At 42.7% G+C, this 25609-nt stretch overlaps 1 protein-coding gene across 6 annotated transcripts; it reads left to right on the top strand.

The window, feature by feature from the left end:
- The first annotated feature begins 1381 nt into the window (after positions 1 to 1381).
- abhd17b (abhydrolase domain containing 17B, depalmitoylase) lies at positions 1382 to 24244 on the top strand. Of its 6 annotated transcripts, none has more exons than XM_014160659.2 (5): positions 1382 to 1683; positions 1835 to 1901; positions 3718 to 4196; positions 21886 to 22065; positions 22361 to 24244. In XM_014160659.2, exons 3-5 carry the CDS (start codon positions 3730 to 3732, stop codon positions 22584 to 22586), a joined length of 873 nt encoding a protein of 290 aa, XP_014016134.1. In that variant the 5' UTR covers positions 1382 to 1683; positions 1835 to 1901; positions 3718 to 3729; the 3' UTR covers positions 22587 to 24244. The 6 variants fall into 6 exon arrangements, with proteins under 6 accessions (XP_014016134.1, XP_014016133.1, XP_014016135.1 ...); XM_014160657.2 differs by having other exon boundaries at positions 1383 to 1683; positions 3721 to 4196; XM_014160658.2 differs by having other exon boundaries at positions 1382 to 1901.
- The last annotated feature ends 1365 nt before the right edge of the window (positions 24245 to 25609 follow it).

Consider the following 25609-nt stretch of genomic DNA (forward strand, 5'->3'; position numbering starts at 1 on the left):
TATACAAAAAATCACGACAGCTGTGATGGAAACAGGAAGTCCGAGGCTGTTTTTCATGGTTCGGTCCAGGCCCCTTAGTTCCAGTGAAGGGAAATCTTAATGTTACAGCATACAATTCAAAAGTCCAGACGATTCTGTGCTTCCAACTTGTGGCAACAGTTTAAGGAAGACCCTTTCCTGTTTCAGCATGACAATGCCCCCGTGCACAAAGCGAGGTCCATACTGAAATGGTTTGTCGAGATCGGTGTGGAAGAACTTGACTGGCCTGCAAAGAGTCCTGAACTCAAACCCAACTAACACCTTTGGGATGAATTGGAACGCCAACTGCGAGACAGGCCTAATCGCCCAACTGCACTAATGCTCTTGTGGCTGAATGGAGGCAAGGCCCTGTTGCGTTGTTCCAACATCTACTGGAATGCCTTCCCAGAAGAGTGGATGCTGTTATATACAGCAAAGGGGGGACCAATTCTATATTAATGGCCATGATTTTGGAATGAGATGTTCCACGAGCAGGTGTCCACACTTTTGGAAATGTAGTTTATTGCAAATATCCACATGCGAATATGTTATTGTTCTAATTGAAATATTGTATTTACACTTTCCTTTTCAGGTAACGCATTTTTCTCATCCCCAGTCCGCATAAAATGTAAATAAGTATGCCATTCAAAATTGAAGCTCTAATGGTGCTTTCAAGACAACTGGGAACACAGACAAAAACTAGGTCAAATCATGACGCCAGTGATCTTCAGGTCGGAATGTCGGAGCTATAGAAAGATGGCCAAGTCTCCGACTTTGAATTCTGGGTTGACCGTTCAAAACGATTTTCCCATTCGGAGCTAGTTTTTTCAGAGTTCCCCGTTGTCTTCAAAGTAGGCTACTGAAGTCAGAGATTTCCGAGTTCCCAGTTGTTTTGAAGGCGGCATTAGTTCCCAGTGATGAGGTTCGATTCATCACACCGGGCGCCCGTTTAGGCGTGCTTTCTATCGGTTGAAGGTTGATTGCATTCGGTTTGGAATGGCTGCCTCCCGTGCGTGAGCCAGGTGCCCGCTTCAAAGCCACAGCAAAGTCGTCTCAAAACTAAAGTGACGTAATTAAGCACGTGTAGTAATTACTAGGATCCTGTGTTTTCCCATGCAAACGGGATTGCTTTTGATAAACGCTTTATTTGCATTTCCAATGAAAAATAGTTAGAAAAATCTAACATTTATTTTATCGAGAAAAAAAAATGTTGTGTGTTTCTGGACCATACACCATGCTGCCTTGTTGACAAAATGATCGAGCGGCGCAGATCACTGTTCGAATTGAAAAGGGCGCGCCTCCCTCCGCGCTTTCGTCTGATGACGTGACGGACTATGTCCGGTGCCCCGCGGCTCAGCATAATCGAATACGACCAGTGAGTCAGTCGTTTTCAACGCTGCAAAACACCGCCTTGAGCAATCTGATTGGTCTCTGTTAGCACATTGTAGTTTGTAATTGGCTTTCTTATAAACCAATCCAATCATCACCTCGCCACTGCGGTTTCGATATGTTCCCTTGGCTTGAACGGAAGACATCTAGCGACAGTGGGCTAGCGAGAAGGGTTGAAACTGGTGACAGTCAACAATTATATAGCATATTTGTTTACGCAAGTCTTGTGGATGCAGTTAAGTCATTATCAGGACTACTTGTTGACAAGCTTGAGTGGTAAGTAGTCAGAGCTTGGTTTGGGTAGTCGTACAAGTGTCAAGAAGATACATAGCTATTTAACGCTACCTATAAGAGAGTGGACGAGGGGGAACGAATGGACATTCAAGTCAACCTGCCTGGTTAACTAGCTACCTGTACTTGTTTCCAGTTAGCTGTTTTTCATCAGCTGGCTTGTTCAGACGTTAATTACAACCCGTGACGTTACCAATAACCAGGTATGTGTGAGATCCTCTTCGCCGTTTACCAGTTTTTCAAAGCTTAACATTATTGCCGGTGTTTGTTAGCTTGCTAACTAATGTAAATGAGCTGCTAGCTACCTTTTCTTTGCTGAGTACTGCGTGACTGTTCACTTAAATTAGACCTACGATTTGTTTTCGCTAATCGATGCGACGCAATTCTGGCAAACACGACAGGGATTCAGAAAAAAAAAGTGCCACTGTTAACGTGAATTGCTAACTAGTTAAATGTATAGAGTAACGTTAGGCCAGCTAACGTTGTAGCCAGGCCTTTTGGGTACTGTAACGTTAGTCTCTAAAACAAACTCTCGTCGACAATGATATTTTTGTGGTCCCCTAGAATCTGAATTGCTTTTATCGGAGGGGTCACCGCCAAGCTTGTCATCCAAGACAAGTGGTTATTTTCATGTTGGACAGTGCTCAACTTACTGTAAAGAAGTGGTTTCAGAATCGTCATAACTACATATCTTAACATCTGAGCATGATTCCTGTCCCCAGCCCCATCTTTAACGAAAATAGGCTTCCATAATCTGTGTGAACTAGACTGCGCCCACCCCATGTCTGACCCATAACCTGGATATTAAAACACACGCACACACCATAAAATTGTATTTGTCACGTGCTTTAACAGCAGGTTTAGATTAACAGTGACATGCTTACTTATTGCCCATTCCAAGCAATGCAAAGTAAATAATAGAAAATTAAAAACAAGGAATAAATACACAGTAATGACAACTTGGCTGTATACACAGGGTACCAGTACAGTCGATGTGCAGTGGAACGAGGTAATTGAGGTAGGGATAAAGTGATTAGGCAACACAGTATAGTGGGAGGGAATGGCATGCATTAAAATGAGCACTTGAGGACTGACTAAATGGACCAGTCAGAACTGGAGATTGAGAAACATGCATATGACAACAATATATTTTCTTAAAGCATGTGTGGTTCACAGAATACATTGAAAACACCTAGCCATTTCACCAGAGGGACATTTTGATAGGGCATCATTGAATAAGGCAGTGCAGACAGATCATCACAAAGAAGCTGACCAACAGGCTCTTAACAAACCAACTAAAAGTTATTTCTGAAAGCAAGCCTGGGACCGAGGAGGCATTGGAAAAGCTACTCTATGTACTCAGCGTAGCGAGAAACTTTGAGGCAGACAGAAGAAATGCTCATCAGTACTGTCGAATGATCCCAGGGCCAAGGAAGGCATGTATGTAAAAGCAGCTTTGTTGAGGGCAAGCCGAGGCGAGTTCATGTTATTTCCTACTTAACAAGACAGGGTGGATAGAGAGCTTTGAGAATCCCTGCGAACCAGCCTAGTAGCCTAAACACTCGCGGTCGACTCTTCCCAGGGTTCGCCGAACCCAAAATACATGTTTAGCCTCAACGTGTTTTAGATACAGGGTTTCTGTTAGAGTTTAAGCAGAGGTGAAATCTGGTGATACGCTTTAACATGTGTGACTCATGGTCGGTTGTTGGTCTGTTTGTGGAGTGAGTAATACATCAGTGGTCGAGACTCAGCTGTGAGTCACAGCTGTGTGTCTGAGCATACTTTCAAAATGGCCATCAATAACTGGGGTGTGCTTGTGCACTGGGCTGGATAAGAGACATGAGGTGTACAATTAACCTAACCACATGTAAACATGCATGCACCTTACACCCTCCCATTTGTCCTCTGTCTTGGGGAGATCATGCAAGTGTTTGCTATTTAATGTGCCACGTCAATGATACCTTTTTAGTAATAGTGAATGATGAGCAGTAAATGGTAATGATCCCCCCCTTGCCCCAGCAGGGTTTGAGGATGAACCACCTGTCCCTGAGTGAGCTGTGCTGCCTATTCTGCTGCCCTCCATGTCCCAGCAAGATCACCTCCAAGCTGGCCTTCCTGCCCCCGGAGCCCACCTACACCCTCTTGTGTGACGAGAGCGGCAGCCGCTGGACCCTGCACCTGTCTGAGCGTGCAGACTGGCAGTACTCGGCGCATGAGAAGGACGCCATCGAGTGCTTCATGACGCGCACTTCGCGTGGCAACCGCATCGCCTGTATGTTTGTGCGCTGCTCGCCCAGTGCCCGCTTCACGCTCCTCTTCTCGCACGGCAACGCCGTGGACCTGGGCCAGATGAGCAGCTTCTACATTGGCCTGGGCTCACGCATCAACTGCAACGTCTTCTCCTACGACTATTCTGGCTACGGGGCCAGCTCGGGGAAACCCTCGGAAAAAAACCTGTATGCCGACGTGGACGCCGCCTGGCACTCCCTCAGGACACGGTAAGTAAAGAGACCAGGGGGCGGAGGTGATGGTGGAGGAGCAGCTGTCTGTGACGTTGTTGACTGTCTTTCCACCTTCAGCTCGCTCCGTGGCTTATATGCCCTAGGTTGGAAAGCAAGGTGGGGACAGCTTTTCCTGTTCATTACATCGAATGATTGAAAATCAGAGCGTACTCTGGCATTGTAAGGCTAAACTGCACATTTGTAAAAAATAATTTAACTAGGCAAGTCAGTTAAGAACATTTTTATTTACAATGACGGCCTAGGAACAGTGGGTTGTTCAGGGGCAGAAGGACATATTTTTACCTTGTTAGCTCGGGGATTCGATCTAGCAACCTTTTGGTTATTGGCCCAACGCTCTAACCACCTCAAAATTATGCCAGGTTCTGCCCCACTACGCCACCCATCCACTGGTAATCCAAAGTTCCATGTCAGTTTTGGCCCATAATTGCCAAACTGACTGACACCCTCATGGTAGAAGCTGCCCCTAATGGCAGATCCAAGATAAACCCACCCCCCATAAGTCTTATTTGTAACCACACAGGGCAAAAAGACACAGACCTCAGATCAGCGCAATGGGGACCTTCCTCACCACTGCCTGCCCCAAGTATCCACTGGGCATGTGATATTGTTCTGTTCTTCAGGGAGCCCTGGCCTCGTTTAAATAACATGGTTAATCTTGCCGTATTTCACTGCCCTGTGTTTGGATTAACAGAGACATGTGGGGAAACTTGTACATGTATTTAGATGCAGATATGATAAAGATGACCATAGAATTAAGAATTGGAATACTCTCGTAATTTAATGGCATCTCTAATAGAGTTCGACGGATTTTATTTTTTTTTTTTATTTTTTTGTATTTTTATTTTTTAATGATTTTTCAACGCCGATACCAATTATTGGAGGACCAAAAAAGCCGATTTTAATATTCCTTTTTCATTTTTTTGTCTTTATATATTTTTTATTTTAAATATTTGTAGTAATGGCAATTACAACAATACTGAATTAACTTTTATTGTATTACTTTAAATAAAAATCTATTATATTGTCTCAAATAATGAAAAAAGTGTTGGAGAAGAAAATAAGTGAAATATATGTGGCATGTAAAAAAGCTAACGTTTAAGTTCCTTGCTCAGAATATGAAAATATTTGAAAGCTGGTGGTTCCTTTAACGAGTCTTCAATATACCCAGTTAAGAATTTAGGTTGTAGTTATTATTGGAATTATGACGCAGTGACTATTTCTCTCTACCATTTTGTATTTCATATACCTTTGACTATTGGATGTTCTTATAGGCACTTTAGTATTGCCAGCCTAATCTCGGGAGTTGATAGGCTTGAAGTTAAGTGCATCAAGCATTGCTAAGTGCTGCCGGCGAACGCACTAAAGTACTGTTTGAATGAATGCTTACGAGCCTGCTGCTGCCTACCACTGCTCAGTCAGACTGCTCTATCAAATCACAGACTTAATTATAATATAATAAATACGAGCCTTAGGTCATTAATATGGTCAAATCTGGAAACTATCATTTCGAAAACAAAACGTTTATTCTTTTAGTGAAATACGGCACTGTTTCGTATTTTATCGAACGGGTGGCAACCCCAAGTCTAAATATTGCTGTTACATTGCACAACCTTAAATGTTATGTCATAATTATGTAAAATTCTGGCAAATGAATTACGGTCTGTGTTTGGAAGAAATTATCTTCACACAGTTCGCAACGAGCCAGGCTGCCCAAACTGCTGCATATACCCTAACTCTGCTTCCACTGAACGCAAGAGAAGTGACACAATTTCCCTAGTTAATATTGCCTGCTAACGTGAATTTATTTTAACTAAATATGCAGGTTCAAAAATGTTTACTTGTGTATTGATTTTAAGAAAGGCGTTTATGGTTAGGTACATTGATGCAACGATTGTGCTTTTTTTTTTCTTCACGAATGCCCTTTTGTTAAATCATCACCCGTTTTACGAAGTTGAAGTAGGCTGTGATTCAATGATTAACAGGCACTGCATTGATTATATGCAACGCAGGACAAGCTAGTTAACCTAGTAATATCATCAACCATGTGTAGTTAACTAGAGAGTGAAGATTTTTTTTTATATGGTAAGTATAATGCTAGCTAGCAACTTACCATGGCTCCTTGCAGCCACAAGGTCCTTTTGATGCTACACTCGCTTAACAGGTGGTCAGCCTGCCACTCTGTCTCCTCGTGGATTGCAATATAATCGCCGTCCAAAAATGCCGATTACCGATTTGTTATGAAAACTTGAAATCGTCCCACCTCTATACAAGACACCTGTCTGAGTGGACTGATCCATTGTGGAGGCCATGGGGATCAGTCTAAAAACGTGCTACTGAAATTATTTATTTTACATAAGAACAATGGTGCAACACTTAAAAAAATATATTATTTTGTTATAAAGTAAATGTGGAATTGGTGTGCTTTGTCCAGAATCGTGGTCGCTGTCCACAATTCTGAAACGCATTAGTGCGCTGTTGAATTGGTGCCTTTTCCTAGACCATGTAGCTATATGCATAATAACATGGTTAATTTCATATTAGTGTTGAGATCAATGCGGCGGAGGCAGCAGTAGAATGAGATGAAACAGCCCTTGCCTTATTGTCTAACAAAAGTGATGAGAATGTCTGCAGTATTGAAGTTCCCCAAGAACACAGTGGCCTCCATTCTTAAATGGAAGAAGTTTGGAACCACCAAGACTCTTCCTAGAGCTTGCTTCCCCACCAAACTGCACAATCAGGGGAGAAGGGCCTTGGTCTGGAAGGTGACCAAGAACCCGATAGTCACTCTGACAGAGCTCCAGAGTTCCTCTGTGGAGATGGGAGAACTTTCCAGAAGGACAACCATCTCTGCAGACCGAAGCCACTCCTCAGTAAAAAGGTGCATGACAGCCTGCATGGAGTTTGCCAAAAGGCACCTAAAGGACTCTCAGAGCATGAGAAACAAGATTCTCTGGTCTGACGAAACCAAGATTGAACTCTTTGGCCAGAATGCCAAGCGTGAAGCATGGTGGTGGCAGCATTATGCTGTAGGGATGTTTTTCAGTGGCAGGGACTGGGAGACTAGTCAGGGTCAAGGGAAGATGAACGGCACAAAGTACAGAGATCTTTGATGATAAACCTTCTCCAGGCCCTATTGTGCCCTCTTCGGATGGGATTAGTTTTACTGGGGGAGGTTGGGTAATGTAATTATGAGCGCAAAACACCACATCTGTAATTTTAGTCCTGTCCGAATCTGCCAGTTAGTAATTTTCTTTCTCCCCAATTTCGTGGTATCGAATTGTCCCATCGGTGCAACTCCCTTACAGACTCGGGAGAGGCAAAGGTCGAGAGCTGTCCGTCCAAGCCACACTGATTCTTGACAAAATGCCCGCTTAACCCGGAAGCCAGCCACATCAATGTGTCAGAGGAAACACTGTACACCTGGCGACCGTGCCAGCATGCATGCGCCCGGCCCGCCACAGGAGTCACTAGAGCGCGATGGGACAAGGACATCCCTGCCGGCCTAACCTAGACGATGCTGGGCCAATTGTGCGCCGCCCAGTGCGTCTCACGGGTCGCGTCCTGCTGCAACAGAGCCTGGACTCGAATCAGGATCTCTAGTGGCACAGCTAACACTGCAATGCCTTAGACCACTGTGCCACTCGAGAGGCCTGTCAGTAATTTTTACATGGCAGGAGAGTAACTATTCCAGCCAGAATAACCTACTGTTTTTTTTGGGGGGGCCAACTCCAAGGTCCTCTCAAAATATTAGTCCCGTGCAAATCGACATCCCTGTGTTGAGAGAAATGCTTGCGTTTGACAGGTGTTGCTTACGGTTTGCGCAAGAAAACAAATACTTCAATTTATCGAACCAAAGTGCTGCACATTAACTTAGCTTACATGCAGGACATTCATATATCAACTTTATCAACCCTTAATGTTAATAGATATTAAAGCAAAATACAGCTGGCAAATGTTTCTAAGTAAGGTAACTTTCTCATCCATAGCCTTAAAAAACATCTCAATTGCATTGTTTAGTTCACTGAAGATTGCCAAAATATCCTAATGATTATGATCACACTTCCTCAATTCAAATATTATGGCGACACTAAACCAAAGATGGTTTAGAAACTTGGTAACCAAGTTCAGTGTGGCCCTATCACCTCAACATGTTAAAATAATGCATATTCATTCCTAGAATGAAAAACCTCCAGGCTTCTGTCATAACTGTCAATTTATTGAACAAAAATAAGAATTACAGGGGGCAGTTTGGAGAACCCCCCCCCCCCCCCCAAAAAAAGAAGAGAAATCCCATCTGAATCGTCCTCTGGAATAACAGACATTCTGGAATAATTACATGACCAACGTTCTCTAGTAATACTAGTCCTGTGCGACTCGGCCTTTGGTCACGTGCATGTGATACATATGTGTCACGTGAAGCGAGCAAGGGTTGAGGGAATGTTTTTCCTAAACAAATTAATGATTTTGGTACAGAACTTTTCAGTCAAATGGCTGTGATTATGTTTCAGCAACACGGACGGTGGGATGAACACTTTGCTGTCCTATGGTGGTCGCTGCAGCAGGGAGGAGGGAAACAACGGGTTCTAGTCAGTCACTCGCTGTTTTTTATTTTTAACACAGCACAGCAATTCTGAGCCCTGCACAATCAAATCAATTGCTGTTCGTACTTTCTCTTAATTATTTAATCGTGTGCTTAAAGCATCAGACATGCTCAATATATGGAAAAATACAAGTTTTATTTCAATGTAGACAATCGATTGGTCGAAAGAACAGACGACTCTCTTTGTTGACCAAGATCTTATTTAGTCGGGGACAGCCCTAGTGTGTGTGTGTGCTGTACGTTTATTTGTTCTGGTGCAGGGTGAGGTCGTCTTCTTTTAAAAACAAAAAATGTTTTACCTGAGTAGTCGGGTGACTCAGTCATGAGTCAGAAGGTGTGTCCCACACCGTCAGCAGACTGCTTTGCCGGTGTGTACACACACTCTTTATTGTTGCATATTGTCCTAGGGTATAGGGCGTACAGCCAGTATCCGGTTATGGCATTGAGGCCCCGCACCTGGGTGTGTCGGTAACACCATCTGCTCTCTTCACCACCCAGAGAGAGGGAGACGATAGGGACGAGGGAAGTAGGCTGAGATCCGGGATGGATAGAGGACATGTTTAATGAACTATGTCCTAGATAAGACCAGTATCGAAATTGCTTTCATAAAAAGGGTGTGATTGCGTTGTGTACACGAGTAGGATGGCACGTTCAGTGTGTAGTATACAGTTTGTTTGTGAAATTGTTGACACCCGTTTGTGAGATTCTGGAACTGAAAGGGTTTTGTTTTCTCAGTGTGAGCCTGCTGTGGTTGGGAGGGCTGTCCACTCCTATAGAATAGTGCTGTATAATTTTCTTTTCACTTGGACTTGGAGGTGTTCCAGCAGTCAATCCTCCTAAGTCTAATATTGACTGGTAGCCTAGCAACAGATCTCCAATGAGGTTTCAGACAGAATTTTATAGGATCTCTACTGAGACCCAATGCAACCCCGGCAACAGCCTGTGCCCCAGGAAGTGAAAACGACAAACTTCCTAATCAATCATATTATTGATTGGAGACAAAATTAAGGTCTCTTCTCCAGCATTGAACACACACACACACACCATAGAGGCCAGGGCAACCCACACAGTAAGTGGTTTTATTAACTTGTGGTTAGAGGTCGACCGACTAATCGGAATGGCCGATTTTAATTAGGGACGATTTTTCAAGTTTTCATAACAATCGGTGATCGGCATTTTTGGACACCGATCATGGCCGATTACATTGCACTCCACAAGGAGACTGCGTGGCAGGCTGACTACCTGTTATGCGAGTACAGCAAGGAGCCAAGGTAAGGTGCTAGCTAGCATTAAACTTATCTTATTTACATTTTAGTAATTTAGCAGAAGCTCTTATCCAGAGCCACTTACAGTAGTGAATGCATACATTTCATGCATTTTTTTTTTGTTGTTGTACTGGCCCCCCGTGGGAATCGAACCCACAACCATGGCGTTGCACACACCATGCTCTACCAACTGAGCCATATGAGCACCATCTTATAAAAAACAATCTTAACAATCACTAGTTAACTACACATGGTTGTTGATATTACTAGTTTATCTAGCTTCTCCTGTACTGCATATAATCGATGCGGTGCCTGTTAATTTATCATTGAATCATAGCCTATTTTGCCAAACGGGTGATTTAACAAGCGCATTTGCGAAAAAAGCCCCTTAAAATCAATACACAACTATATATTTTTAAACCTGCATATTTAGTTAATATTGCCTGCTAACATTAATTTATTTTAACTAGGGAAATTGTCACTTCTCTTGCGTTCTGTGCAACAGAGTCAGGGTATATGCAGCCGTTTGGGCCGCCTGGCTCGTTGCGAACTGTGAGAACTTTCTTCCTACCAAAGGCAGCCTACTTCGCTAAACGGGGGATGATTTAACAAAAGCGCATTTGCGAAAAAAGCACAATCTTTGCACGAATGTACCTAACCATAAACATCAATGCCTTTCTTAAAATCAATAGACAGAAGTGTTTATTTTTTTTTTTTTAAACCTGCATATTTAGTTAAAGGAAATTCATGTTAGCAGGCAATATTAAACTATGGAAATTGTGTCACTTCTCTTGCGTTCATTGTACGCAGAGTCAGGGTATATGCAACAGTTTGGGCCACCTGGCTCGTTGCGAACTAATTTGCCAGAATTATGACATTGAAGGTTGTGCAATGTAACAGGAATATTTAGACTTAGGGATGCCGCCCGTTAGATAAAAATACGGAACGGTTCCGTATTTCACTGATAGAATAAACGTTTTGTTTTCAAAATGATAGTTTCCGAATTTGACTATATTAATGACTTAAGGCTCCTATTTCTGTGTTATTATGTTTAAGTTGATGATTTGATAACGCAGTCTGACTGAGCGGTGGTAGGCAGCAGCAGGCTAAAGCATTCATTCAAACAGCACTTTCGTGCGTTTGCCAGCAGCTCTTCGCAATGCTTCAAGCACAGGTCTGTTTATGACTTCAAGCCTATCAACTCCCGAGATTAGGCTGGTGTAACCGATGTGCAATGGTTAGCGGGGTGCGCGCTAATAGCGTTTCAAACGTCACTCGCTCAGATACTTGGAGTAGTTGTTCCCCTTGCTCTGCAAGGGCCGCGGCTTTTGTGGAGCGATGGGTAACGATGCTTCGAGGGTGGCTGTTGTCGATGTGTTTCTGGTTTGAGCCCAGGTAGGGGCAAGGAGAGGGACGGAAACTATACTGTTACACTGGCAATACTATAGTGCCTATAAGAACATCCAATAGTCAAAGGTATATGAAATACAAATGGTAGAGAGAAATAATAACCTCAACCTAAAACTTCTTACCTGGGAATATTGAAGATTCATGTTAAAACGAACCCCCAGCTTTCATATGTTCTGAGCAAGGAACTTAAACGTTAGCTTTTTTACATGGCACATATTGAACTTTTACTTTCTTCTACAACACTTTGTTTTTGCATTATTTAAACCAAATTGAGCATGTTTCATTATTTATTTGAGGCTAAATTGATTTGATTGATGTATATTAAGTTAAAATAAGTGTTCATTCAGTATTGTTGTAATTGTCATTATTAAAAATAAAAGAAATCGGCCGACTTAATCGGTATCAGCTTTTTTTGGTCCTCCAATTATCGGCATTGAAAAATCATAATCGGTCGACCTCTACTCGTGGTTCGTAACGTCATTTGGTATGGGGCCACAATGCCCTGCACACAATGGCAGCAGTGTTCTCAGTCTGAGTGTAACCACTCAATCTTCAGTTCCGATTGACATGACTGGGAGCCAGTGGAGGCTGCTGAGGGGAGGACGGCTCATAATGGCTGCATTGGAGTCAATGGAATGGTATCAAACATGCCATTGACATTACTATGATCCGTCCTCTCAGCAGCCTCCACTGCTGGGAGCAGCTATTACTAATGTACAGGCGGGTACGTAGCATCAGGCCCTCTTAAGTGAAAAATGGTACAGAACACACAGTACACAAGACCGAATTTGCTTATAGCCTGACTGCTTCCTCCTCTTGATCTCTCCTGTCAGTTCTGTTCTTCCCTTCTTCATTCTTCCCTTACATTTGCTCGCTCGCTCGCTTAGCCTACTTCCTCTTTCTTTCTCTAGTTCTCGCTCTCTCAAAATTCTATTCAAAGGGGCTTTATTGGCATGGGAAGCATGTTTGCGTTGCCAAAGCAAGTGAAAAACATTAGTGAGAAGACAAAACATCAACAAATAACTTAACAGTTAATATTGCATTAAAGGTTTCAAAAAGAGATATACATTTCAAGTGTTATCAATGTTAGATTTGTTTTCAAATTCTTTGTGGCTCTGTGGGAAATATGTATCTCTAATGTGGTTATACATTTGGCAGGATGTTAGGAAGGGCAGATCAGTTTCCCCCTCATTTTGCAGGCACATAACCTGTCTTCTCTCGAGCCAGGTGACTCAATAGCAAGGCTTTGCACAGTCTGTACATATTCAATAATTCTGGGTCAGTCAGTAGTCAGGTATTCTGCCACTGTACTCTGTTTAGGTCCAGGTAGCATTCCAATTTTCTCCTTTTTTTGGGGGGGTGGGGGGGTTGATTCTTTCTAGTGTGTCATAATTCTTTTTTTTTATTTCTCATTTGTTTGGGTTTAATTGTGTTGCTGTCCTGGGGCTCTGTGCGGTCTATTTGTATTTGTGAACAGAGTGCCTCAGAACCAGCTGGCTGAGGAGACTCTTCTAAATTAATCCATCTCTCTCTGTAGGTGAGGACTTTGGTGTGGGCATTGCTTCCTTTTAGGTGGATGTAAAATTTAACAGCTCTTTTTTTGTATTTTGATAACTAGCAGATAGTCCTAATTCTGCTCTGCATGCATTATTTGGGGTTTTGTGTGTATTTTTGCAGAATTCTGCATGCAGTTTCTCAGTTTTTTGTTATGGCTGTGACTAATTGAATGTGTAATTGACGGTTATGATGAAGACGTTAATATGCAACAAGTTTTGGTTTATTTCATACCATTTACCCGCTCCATGTGAGCAATGACATGTCTTGTTTCTCTGTCCTCTTAATGTTGACGGAACACACGCGCCTGAGTACGCATGGAAGTACCTGGCCTGTTTCTCACAAATGTAGGGAAGTACCCAGCTGGGCTTCAGTAATTTTTCAAATATTATTTTTTTCCCCCTTCACCTCACACATTAAGTCAATAAAGTCCTTTTTGATTTTTTTTTTTAATGTATTTTTAATACATCTATTCAAATTATAATAGTTCCTCACAGTATTTGAAAAATCTTTCCAACAAACTCCCCCTCTAATTGGCGTCGCTGATAAATGGACTTATGGCCATGTTTCTATGGACGTGGTGTGTGTTTGTTTCTATTTGAATCATTGTCAATTTCATCTTCATACTATAGCATAGCTGTCCCCTTCATCATTTCCTTGTCATTTTCATTATCTTATAGGTTTTCTGAAAGTAGGTTAAGGTAGTCCTAGGTGTTTTTAACATGTAAAGAAAAGCAAATATTTCTAACACACTGGTGTCTTTGATGCATGCTTTTAACATGGGTTTGTCTGAGTAAGCTGATTCTCTGTAGGTCTATATGTCCATCCAGAAAGTTTCCTAAAGTAGCCTGTTTGGACTCTTAAGAATCAAACGCTCCTGTCATGATTTAAAATCTTTATACAAGGCCTATTTTCAGTAGCTTAGGCTACATTATGTCTCATTACAGCGTACTCCTTGTGAAAATTTGGGAAAAGTGGGACGAAACCCAGACTTCGTTTGAATGGTTTAAATCAAATTTTCAAATTTATTTTTATATAGCCCTTCGTACATCAGCTGATATTCTCAAAGTGCTGTACAGAAACCCAGCCTAAAACCCCAAACAGCAAGCAAAGCATGTGAAAGAAGCACGGTGGCTAGGAAAAACTCCCTAGGAAAAACTCCCTAGAAAGGCCAAAAACCTAGGAAGAAACCTAGAGAGGAACCAGGCTATGAGGGGTGGCCAGTCCTCTTCTGGCTGTGCAGGGTGGATATTAAAACAGAACATGGTCAAAATGTTAAAATGTTAAAATGTTCATAAATGACCAGCATGGTCAAATAATAATAATCATAGTAGTTGTCGAGGGTGCAACAAGCACGTCCGGTGAACAGGTCAGGGTTCCATAGCCGCAGGCAGAACAGTTGAAACTGGAGCAGCAGCACGGCCAGGTGGACTGGGGACAGCAAGGAGTCATCATACCAGGTAGTCCTGAGGCATGGTCCTAGGGCTCAGGTCCTCCGAGAGAAAGACAGAAAGAGAGAATTAGAGAGAGCATATTTAAATACACACAGGACACCGGATAAGACAAGAGAAATACTCCAGATGTAACAGACTGACCCTAGCCCCCGACACATAAACTACTGCAGCATAAATACTGGAGGCTGAGACAGGAGGGATCAGAAGACACTGTGGCCCCATCCGATGATACCCCGGACAGGGCCAAACAGGCAGGATATAACCCCACCCACTTTGCCAAAGCACAGCCCCCACACCACTAGAGGGATGTCTCCAACCACCAACTTACCGTCCTAAGACAAGGCCGAGTATAGCCCACAACGATCTCCGCCATGGCACAACCCAAGGGGGGGGCGCCAACCCAGACGGGAAGACCACGTCAGTGACTCAACCCACTCAAGTGACGCACCCCTCCCATGGACGGCATGGAAGAACACCAGTAGGCCAGTGACTCAGCCTCTGTAAAAGGGTTAGAGGCAGAGAATCCCAGTGGAAAGAGGGGAACCGGCAAGGCAGAGACAGCAAGGGCGGTTCGTTGCTCCAGCCTTTCCGTTCACCTTCACACTCCTGGGCCAGACTATACTTAATCATAGGACCTACTGAAGAGATAAGTCTTCAGTAAAGACTTAAAGGTTGAGACTGAGTCTGCGTCTCTCACATTGGTAGGCAGACCATTCCATAAAAATGGAGCTCTATAGGAGAAAGCCCTACCTCCAGCCGTTTGCTTAGAAATTCTAGGGACAATTAGGAGGCCTGCGTCTTGTGACCGTAGCGTACGTGTAGGTATGTACGGCAGGACCAAATCGGAAAGATAGGTAGGAGCAAGCCCATGTAATGCTTTGTAGGTTAGCAGTAAAACCTTGAAATCAGCCCTTGCCTTAACAGGAAGCCAGTGTAGGGAGGCTAACACTGGAGTAATATGATCAAATTTTTTGGTTCTAGTCAGGATTCTAGCAGCCGTATTTAGCACTAACTGAAGTTTATTTAGTGCTTTATCCGGGTAGCCGGAAAGTAGAGCATTGCAGTAGTCCAGCCTAGAAGTAACAAAAGCATGGATGTCAATAGGATCTGTATTTTATTTTTTATATGCAGAAAAGCCAACCGACAAGGTAGGCATATCTTTATTTTGACTCCGTTAATGTTGTCAATACACAAATGTGACAGATTTCCCCCCCCTTCCAACCTGACATTTGATGTAATATTTATGTAATAACCTGAATAATAATGAAATACCAGGATAATAACTAAGTGTAGTGGCTTGTTTCAAATGGGTTTTTATAAAGAACCATATCCATGTTAACAAGTGTACGAACAGAATTGTAACCCCCCCGGTGTACATTATTCTGGCCAATTACCTTAACCTCAAATTCCAAGACTGCCACAGTCCTAGTGTTTGTCTCATGTGATTTATTGGTTTGTGAGTGCACCCCAGACCTCACTACAGTGGATGGCAATGGGTTCTATAACTGATTTAAGTTTTTTGGGGGGGCCAGATCCTATTTGGGATGTTGCGTTTTATGTTCCTGTTGATGGCATAGGTAGAAGGCCCTTCTTGCCTTGACGTTTACGTCGTTCACAGCCTTGTGGAAGTTACCTGTGGGGTTACTGTTTAGGCCGAGGTAGGTATAGTTCTTGTGGGATCTAGGGCAACGGTGTCCTTTATCATTTGTTTTTCTTCTCTCTCTCGTTTCCCCCCCCCCCCCCTCGCAGATTGCATTATTGGCATGAAATACAATTTGATGGCTTTCCCATTACAATTCTATAAAGTTTTTTTGGACAAAGTAGACCCCTGTTTTAAACATGACAACACGCATCACTCAATTCAGTAGTTCCATGTATGAAACAGTTCAGTTATATTAAAACCAGGAAAATCTGGAGACCCTTTCTGATTAGAGGCCCATAAGTTCAATAAATTGTGACAAAATGAAAGCAAAGGTTATAAGTAATAGAATGGCAAAAGTCTCGCCAGACTTGATACATAGCAAACAGGGTTTATTAAAAAAGAGACCCTTATTAAATACACGAACATGTTTCGGTTTAATACAATACGCCCCCAAAAAATAATATAGATTGATCAATAATGGCTATTGATGCAGAAAAGACTTTCGACCGTCTTGAATGGCCTTTTCTGTTAAACTTTCTACTTACCAGCTGAAATAATCAATTTTAATAATAAAACTATTGTATTAATGTCCTAAAGCACAAACAATACATTATCTGATGATGAAATTGATTTAGAAAGGGGCACAATATGGCGATGTACAACTCCCCCCTCCTGTTTGCACTGGCAATTGAACCGCTTGCAGAAAGAATTAGACAGGACCCAAAACGGGTATTGGTAAAATTAATAAACGTAACTCATTTGGAGTTCTTCTGATTTATACCTGACCAGTATTGAAAGTTCAATGCCCTTGCTTAAAAATATTTTCAGAATACTCAAATCACAGGATATGAAATTAACATGGGGAAAAAAACTAAATGGCAATAAGCAAAATAATTAGTCCTTTTAAGTGGACCACAAAAAAATTAAATACTTAGGATGCTTAAGTGTATGTATATACACTGCTCAAAAAATAGAGGAAACACTAAAATAACACATCCTAGATCTGAATGAAATCTTAAATACTTTTTTCTTTACATAGTTGAATGTGCTGACAACAAATCACAGAAATAATCAATGGAAATCAAATTTATCAACCCATGGAGGTCTGGATTTGGAGTCACACTCAAAATTAAAGTGGAAAACCACACTACAGGCTGATCCAACTTTGTAATACCCTTAAAACAAGTCAAAATGAGGCTCAGTAGTGTGTGTGTGGCCTCCACGTGCCTGTATGACCTCCCTACAACGCCTGGGCATGCTCCTGATGAGGTGGCGGATGGTCTCCTGAGGGATCTCCTCCCAGACCTGGACTAAAGCATCCGCCAACTCCTGGACAGTCTGTGGTGCAACGTGGCGTTGGTGGATGGAGCGAGACATGATGTCCCAGATGTGCTCAATTGGATTCAGGTCTGGGGAACGGGCGGGCCAGTCCATAGCATCAATGCCTTCCTCTTGCAGGAACTGCTGACACACTCCAGCCACATGAGGTCTTGCATTAGGAGGAACCCAGGGCCAACCGCACCAGCATATGGTCTCATAAGGGGTCTGAGGATCTCATCTCGGTACCTAATGGCAGTCAGGCTACCTCTGGCGAGCACATGGAGGGCTGTGCGGCCCCCCAAATAAATGCCACCCCACACCATGACTGACCCACCGCCAAACCGGTCATGCTGGAGGATGTTGCAGGCAGCAGAACGTTCTCCACGGCGTCTCCAGACTCTGTCACATGTGCTCAGTGTGAACCTGCTTTCATCTGTGAAGAGCACAGGGCGCCAGTGGCGAATTTGCCAATCTTGGTGTTCTCTGGCAAATGCCAAACGTTCTGCACGGTGTTGGGCTGTAAGCACAACCCCCACCTGTGGACGTCGGGCCCTCATACCACCCTCATGGAGTCTGTTTCTGACCGTTTGAGCAGACACATGCACATTTGTGGCCTGCTGGAGGTCATTTTGCAGGGCTCTGGCAGTGCTCCTCCTGCTCCTCCTTGCACAAAGGCGGAGGTAGCAGTCCTGCTGCTGGGTTGTTGCCCTCCTACGGCCTCCTCCACGTCTCCGGATGTACTGGCCTGTCTCCTGGTAGCGCCTCCATGCTCTGGACACTACGCTGACAGACACAGCAAACCTTCTTGCCACAGCTCACATTGATGTGCCATCCTGGATGAGCTGCACTACCTGAGCCACGTGTGGGTTGTAGACTCCGTCTCATGCTACCACTAGAGTGAAAGCACCGCCAGCATTCAAAAGTGACCAAAACATCAGCCAGGAAGCATAGGAACTGAGAAGTGGTCTGTGGTCACCACCTGCAGAACCACTCCTTTATTGGGGGTGTCTTGCTAATTGCCTATAATTTCCACCTGTTGTCTATTCCATTTGCACAACAGCATGTGAAATTTATTGTCAATCAGTGTTGCTTCCTAAGTGGACAGTTTGATTTCACAGAAGTGTGATTGACTTGGAGTTACATTGTGTTTAAGATCTGCTTTCATATTGTTGAGAAATGAAAGTGTGTTATATATATATATATATATATATTACTTTAATTTTTCAACAATATGAAAGCAGATCTAGTTAAATGGAATGATCTTCCTATAAGCCTCTCTTAGAATGGCACATTTTCGGTAATACCAATTATCCCACCGAAGGCATTCTTTAAAAACGTATTATCGGTCATAACAGGTATTTATAGAAATTCATTAGGAAGATGTAAAATGTTCCTTTATTTTAAGTCTGAGGGTAGTTTAAACCTTCCAGACTTGGAATTGTCAACTCACTACCCAAGGCTTTTACTTGTGACATATAGTTAAATGCACTAAAGTGGAACAGTGGTACATATTGAAGATGCACATGCTTATCCCCAGGATCTTTTTGTCTATTTTCAAAGGCTAAAGCTAAGAACATTAACAACTTCATAGTTAACACTAGAACAATATATAGAACACAACCTGTATGTGACCCATTTCAAGAAGCTAGGCTTATGTCGCACATCACTACTTCACAGTGCCAACCGTCATGTCTGGAGGAAACATGACAGGGAGAATAGTCAGGATCGAGGGAAAGATGAACGGAGCAAAGTACAGAGATCCTTGATGACAACCTGCTCCAGAGCTCTCAGGACCTCAGACTGGGGCAAAGGTTCACCTTCCAACAGGACAACGACTCTAAGCACACAGCCAAGACAACGCAAAATTGGCTTCGGGACAAGTCTCGCAATGTCCTTGAGTGGCCTAGCCAGAGCCTGCACTTGAACCCGATCGAACATCTCTGGAGAGACCTGAAAATAGCTGTGCAGCAACGCTGCCCATCCAACCTGACAGAGCTTGAGAGGATCTGCAGAGAAGAATGGGAGAAACTCCACAAATACAGGTGTGCCAAGCTTGTAGTGTCATACCCAAGAAGACTCAAGGCTGTAATCACTGAGTACTTGTGTAAATGTTTGGTATGTCATTCAAACAAAATGAAATTGTATTTGTGTGGACCTTACTGTGAAATGGGGTATTGTGTATAGATTGAAAGGGGGGAGGGAACAAACCATTTAGAATATGCTATAATATAACAATGTGGGACAAGTTGGGTCTGAATACTTTCTGAATGCACTATATATTAGGCACCAAACGGATGAAAACAGACAAACCGGGAGGGACTACCTGGACTTTTCAAAGACGTCCCTCTTCAATGAATATAATTCTCTCCCTCTGTATTGGTGGTGTCACTGTAGTCAATCAATAACATGTATTTATAAGGCCCTTACATCCGCTGCTGTCACAAAGTGCTATACAGAAACGCAGCCTAAAACCCCAAACAGCATGCGATGCAGATATTGAAGCACAGTGGTTAGGAAACTCCCTAGAAAGGCAGGAACCTAGGAAGAAACCTGGAGGAATCAGGCTCCGAGGCCGGCTGGAGATGCAGTAGGATAGCACAGTAGATTCTATGTACTTGTGTAGTGACTAGGCCTGTCCCCCCCCAAAAAATATTGGTTGACAGAGAACCGTCTGCTATTTTGAGGTGAAAACATTACTTTGAGAATCTCTACAGGTCATTAGTGGTGGTGCGTTAAGCCAATCAGAAATACTATCAGATCCCCAAATGGGCAATTTTATATGCCTACATTTGCGCGCAGGCAAGGTAGCGGAGGGCTCCAAACAAAAGACAATGTCGACTAATTGAGGTCAGCCCTAGTAGTGACACTAGTAGAGTTCCACCCTAGACAATATGAGGTGGGGGTGACAGAGCGAAAGGATCTATTGCATTATAGTTTGGATTGGTCTCGGCTCAGGGAATACATTGATGGGGTGTTAGAGCTTGCATAACCATGGAGCATGCTCAGTGAGGTGAAGTGAGTTCATGCTGAAATTGGTCCTTTTTGGCCTGGCAGAACACACACGTTCATATCACCTGACTTTACTGTATATCAGATGTTTTAGATTAATTTATAATCAGTGTGTTTTGACAACCTCTTATTTTTATGCTTTGGCCAGCCTTTTATAGCCTGGCAGTAAAACCAGTAACTAGATTAGATGTGTCTGATATAGACTAAAGATGACATCCAGGCCTAACGTTCAAAAACGGTTGCATGTAAAGAACAGGCTGAAGTTTTTAAATTCCTCACCCACATTGAGTATTTAGGTTATTTTATATGGGGTTAATTCCTATGGGACCTTGTCAAACGGGGAAACTCCTACATAGTCCATTGGATGGCTTTGACCTCCTGTGAGCCTCCGCCCCATCACGTGCCTGTGCTGTCACACTCCAACCAGTTGGATGACCTACTCTGGGGTCAATGTTCAGCCTGGCTGGATTTCACTGGCAAGTCGCTGGGGGCAGAGGATGTCTGAAGCTTCAATACAAAAGCTTTGTGTTCATGCACCAAATGGGAAGATACTCTTTTTCATTTCAGTTGCCAAACATTTTCTGTTACATGCCCAAATGAACACACCCATGCTCTGTTTTTGTGGAGCTTCTTTGCCTCACCTTTCTAAAGTGAAATGTTTTGAAAACCTACTAGTTGCATGTTATTGATTTCATTTGCATAATCAGAAAATGAGGTTGTTCCATTGGCAACAACAATCCGCTCTTTCATGATAATTATTTTTCTTATAGGGAATAGTGGATTACATTTTGTAATTTAGTAGACGCTCTTATCCAGAGGTGACGTACAATTAGTTAATTCATCTTTAAGTACATTTTTTTCCTTCAAAGTAGGCCTATTTCTTTGCAAATTCAGTGCTAGTAGGTAGAGACAATTGCCTTTTTTGGGTGTTAAGACACTCTTCATATATTGATTTAAGAAATAGAGGTGCTGTTGTACAGTACATGCTGGGTTAGGTAGAACTGATGTTTTGTTCTCAGTCCTGCAGCGGTTTAGAGCCAGGATCATCAGCTGACTGGCTGTGTTGGTCACATTCTCCATAATCAGCTATGGAATTCTGTCTCTCACTTATGCCATTTAGCAGACACTTTTATCCAAAGTGATGTACAGAGATGTGTACATCTCTATATTTAATTTTTCTTTGGTCTTATTGACATGTCAATGGCCCCACACCTATCCTTGACTTCCACCTTCTCCTGACCAATTGACTTCTGACCTGAGTAGTGACTGAATCATGTCAATGAAGACTGACTGAATAACTTACTATATTATCATCCTGATCTTGACTAGGCCTACATTATCATATATTAGGTTATTTACCACCTTGATGCTGATAATGTTTAACCCGAGGGTATTCTGTCTCCCCCCTCAGGTACGGTATTAGGCCAGAGAACGTGATCGTGTATGGTCAGAGTATCGGTACGGTCCCGTCCGTGGACCTGGCAGCACGCTACGAGAGTGCCGCAGTCGTACTGCATTCCCCCCTCACCTCTGGCATGAGAGTGGCCTTCCCAGACACCAAGAAAACCTACTGCTTTGATGCCTTTCCCAAGTGAGAGACACACACACACACACACACCATAAAAGCAGTCATGTTTGAGTCACTCTGGACTCAATAGCCCCATCTGGTGGTCCTTGGTTGCCACCAGGTTATGGAGAAATACACTGTTGACAAGGCTGAAAGGGGAAGCTGCCTGCTGTTGACATGACCACATTGGGTAATTTTAAGTCCTATTCATGTCATCTGTTTCAGCATTGGGGGAAATTATACTTGCCTAACTGTTCCCTTCCTCTTTTGTGTGTGTGTGTGTACGTCCATGCGTCTGTCCTCACCCTGCCTCCCAAAGTATTGACAAGATCTCCAAGGTGACGTCTCCGGTGCTGGTGATCCACGGGACGGAAGACGAGGTGATCGACTTCTCCCACGGCCTGGCGCTGTACGAGCGCTGCCAGAGGCCCGTGGAGCCCCTGTGGGTGGAAGGTGCCGGCCACAACGACGTCGAGCTCTACGGACAGTACCTGGAGCGCTTGAAACAGTTTGTGGCCCACGAGCTCGTCAACTTGTCAACTTGACTTCGACCCTTAGTCCACCCACCTGCTGCAACTGAACATTTTGAAATACCCATCCTTTTTTAAAGTGTTTTTTTTTTTTGTATATTTTAGTTTATAATTTGAAACAGCGTGGTGATGAGAGACGGAGGGGGATGATGGACGGATATAATAACATGCCATTTAGCAGACGCTTTTATCCATAGCGACTTAGTCATGGGTGCATATATTTTACATACGGGTGGTCCAGGAATCCAACCCCACTATCCTAGCTGGAAAGTGCCCTTTACCAACTGAGCTACAGTGGACCACTTGAGTGTACTCAAGGATTGTGTGTTTTGAGCACAGAAGAGCAGTTGGATTTTGTGTGCTTGTCACTTTTTTTTTTGCTGCCTTTCAGAAGGATGCAGTTCTGGTCCAATGTATGGACATCTGATGCACACACCTCTGAGCATATCTAAGAGGTTTCTGTGGAGCAGCTATGCTGGATGGAAGACTGGACCGCCACTCAACTAAGTCTGTCTTGACTAAGGAGCCAAGTCTGCTACAATGTGGTCAACATGGATGTTTTGTTTATTTTTATATATATTAAGTTTGCACCTATCACATGTTACTTAGAACTGTACAAGATAAAACTCTGACATTTTAAAATGGCAGTGCCAGTGTTGCCAACTGTTCAGCATATTGAAGAAAAAGCACTGGGTACGGACAGCATCCTAGAAACCTCTCAATTGTTTAAGCTATACAAAGCTTTTTGTTTCATGTATTCTTTCAGTAAAGCTGCTACGACTCAATTTATACAGTAAAACGAATAATAAAGCTCGATCATTTCAGAGGAATAGCACTTCTAAATATTGATTTTGTATAAGCTGCCTGCACACCTGGTAGTTCTTGTTACATAGTTTAAGACTCATGCCACTGATGCCATAAAGCTTTGAAAAACAGTGACAGTCGTTAATGCGTGATTGGAAATTGCTTTGAAGACAGCTTGGTTTTACGGAGGACACAACTGGACTCTTGCGCACTTTTTGTTTAAGCCTTATATCTGACAGAATACATGTATTTTTTTGGGGGGGGAGGGTTCGGAGAGACTCTAATGCAGAATAAGGTAAAACATTTACCAATCATGTACTTTATTGTATTAGTAAGACACTAAGTGGAAGCGGACTTTGTTATAAAGTGCTACTGCATGCCATGATAGGCTAGTGTTTAATTAACCTTTTAGCTGGCTAAATTCTGGCTAGCTCAAGGCTATGGATGCTACCCATAACCTCTAGTTTTGATTGGTACTGTCTGAACTGAAATGTTTGGATTGGTTGTTGATATTAGAGTAATCAAGAATTGTTAGGATTGGTTGTTGCTGTTAGATAATGTGTCATTGAACTCTACTGGGGACTTTTCTGTACTTAAATGTAATGCTTTCATCCGTTTTCACTTTATAAATAGTTTGTACTGGACAAGCCTCTATTTAAATTCTAGTTGTAAGTACTACTGTAACTTGAATATGATGATCCGGCATCCATCTGTGGTGAGCATTTTAAATTATTCCGATGACCGCTGAAAATCTGGTCACCCAGACGATGTGATTTCTGTTCTTTTTTTGTCTAAGACGATGCATTACTGAAGGAAATTATGTAACGATCTTGAATAGTTATAATAAAATGGATATACACAATTTAAAATAAGAGGAAGTATTTGTATGTTGTAGACAAAGAAAGCACTAGCTGACTGGACACTCACAAGATGGTCGTGCCTTCAGAAAGTATTAACCTTGACTTATTCCACTTTTTTTTACAGCCTGAATTCAAATTGATTTCTCACCCATCTACACCCAGTACTCCATATTGACAAAGTGAACATGTGTAGACATTTTTGCAAATTGATTGAAAATTAAATACTGATCTCATTTAGTTAAGTACTGACATTCCTGAGTCAATACTTTGTAGTAGCACCTTTGTCCGCGATTACAGCTTGAGTCGTCTAGGGTATATCTGTATCAGATTTACACATCTGGATTTGGGGATTTTTTTTTACATTTTTCTTTCAAGCTCTTAAGTTTGTTCCCCGCCACTCCCCATCAATCTTAAAGGCTTTCCACTGGGTTTCAAGTCTGGGCTTTGGCTGGGCCGATCAAGAACTTTCACATGTTTGTTCTGAAGCCATTCCAGCGTTGCTTTGGCTGCTTAGGGTCATTGTACTGTTTGAACCACCATGTCACGGTAGGGATGATGTTAGACGGGGAATGAGCTGTGCCTGGTTTTCTCCTGGTATAGAGCTTTGCATTCAGACCAAAGAGTTGGATTTTTATCTCATCAGCTCATATAATCTTTTGCGTTATGATCAGTCTTTCACGTGCCTCTTTTGCAAACTCCAGGGGCCTCATTAAAAAAAACTTAAGTACAAAATATACCCCAAAATGCGCATGCGCTGGTTTTCAGGCAAAAGTTGGCATTCATAATAAATTCGCTTTGTGAGAATGTGATCACCTCCCTGCAAACTTTAGACCATGCATATGCACATCTTCTAGTGGTTGAAATATTGTACTGCAAGCTGACTGAACGTATGTGTAAATCGTGGATATGATGAAAAGCTTATTCACAAACTAACAATGCAGCCATTACTGAGCAGATCGAAAATCTGTTTTATTAAAAATATATAAAAATGCAAGAGTTACTGTACAGTTTACCTATGGAAATCAGTCAATTGAAATACATTTATTAGACCCTAATCTATGGATTTCACATGACTGGTAATACTTAATGCATCTGTTGGTCATAGATACCTTTTAAGAAAAGGAGCGTGGATCAGAACCTGTCAGTATCTGGCGTGACCACCATTTGCCTCATGCAGCGCGACACCTCTTCCACATAGTTGATCAGGCTGTTGATTGTGTCCTGTGGAATGTTGTCACACTTCAATGGCCGTGCGAAGTCGCTGGATACTGGCGTGAACTGGAACACGGTGCAGTAAATATTGATCCAGAGCATCCCAAACATGCTCAATGGGTGACATGTCTGGGGAGTATTCAGGCCATGGAAGAACTGGGA

Source organism: Salmo salar, chromosome ssa20 (genome assembly GCF_905237065.1).
Source record: "Salmo salar chromosome ssa20, Ssal_v3.1, whole genome shotgun sequence".
NCBI lineage: Eukaryota > Metazoa > Chordata > Actinopteri > Salmoniformes > Salmonidae > Salmo > Salmo salar.

What these genes read in the sequence shown, in the direction of transcription:
- abhd17b (XM_014160658.2), top strand. Translation starts at nt 3,730, where the DNA reads ATGAACCACCTGTCCCTGAGTGAGCTGTGCTGCCTATTCTGCTGCCCT. An exon ending in TGGCACTCCCTCAGGACACG is followed by an intron (nt 4,197 to 21,885) that starts GTAAGTAAAGAG and finishes CTCCCCCCTCAG; the next exon opens with GTACGGTATTAGGCCAGAGA. An exon ending in TGCTTTGATGCCTTTCCCAA is followed by an intron (nt 22,066 to 22,360) that starts GTGAGAGACACA and finishes TGCCTCCCAAAG; the next exon opens with TATTGACAAGATCTCCAAGG.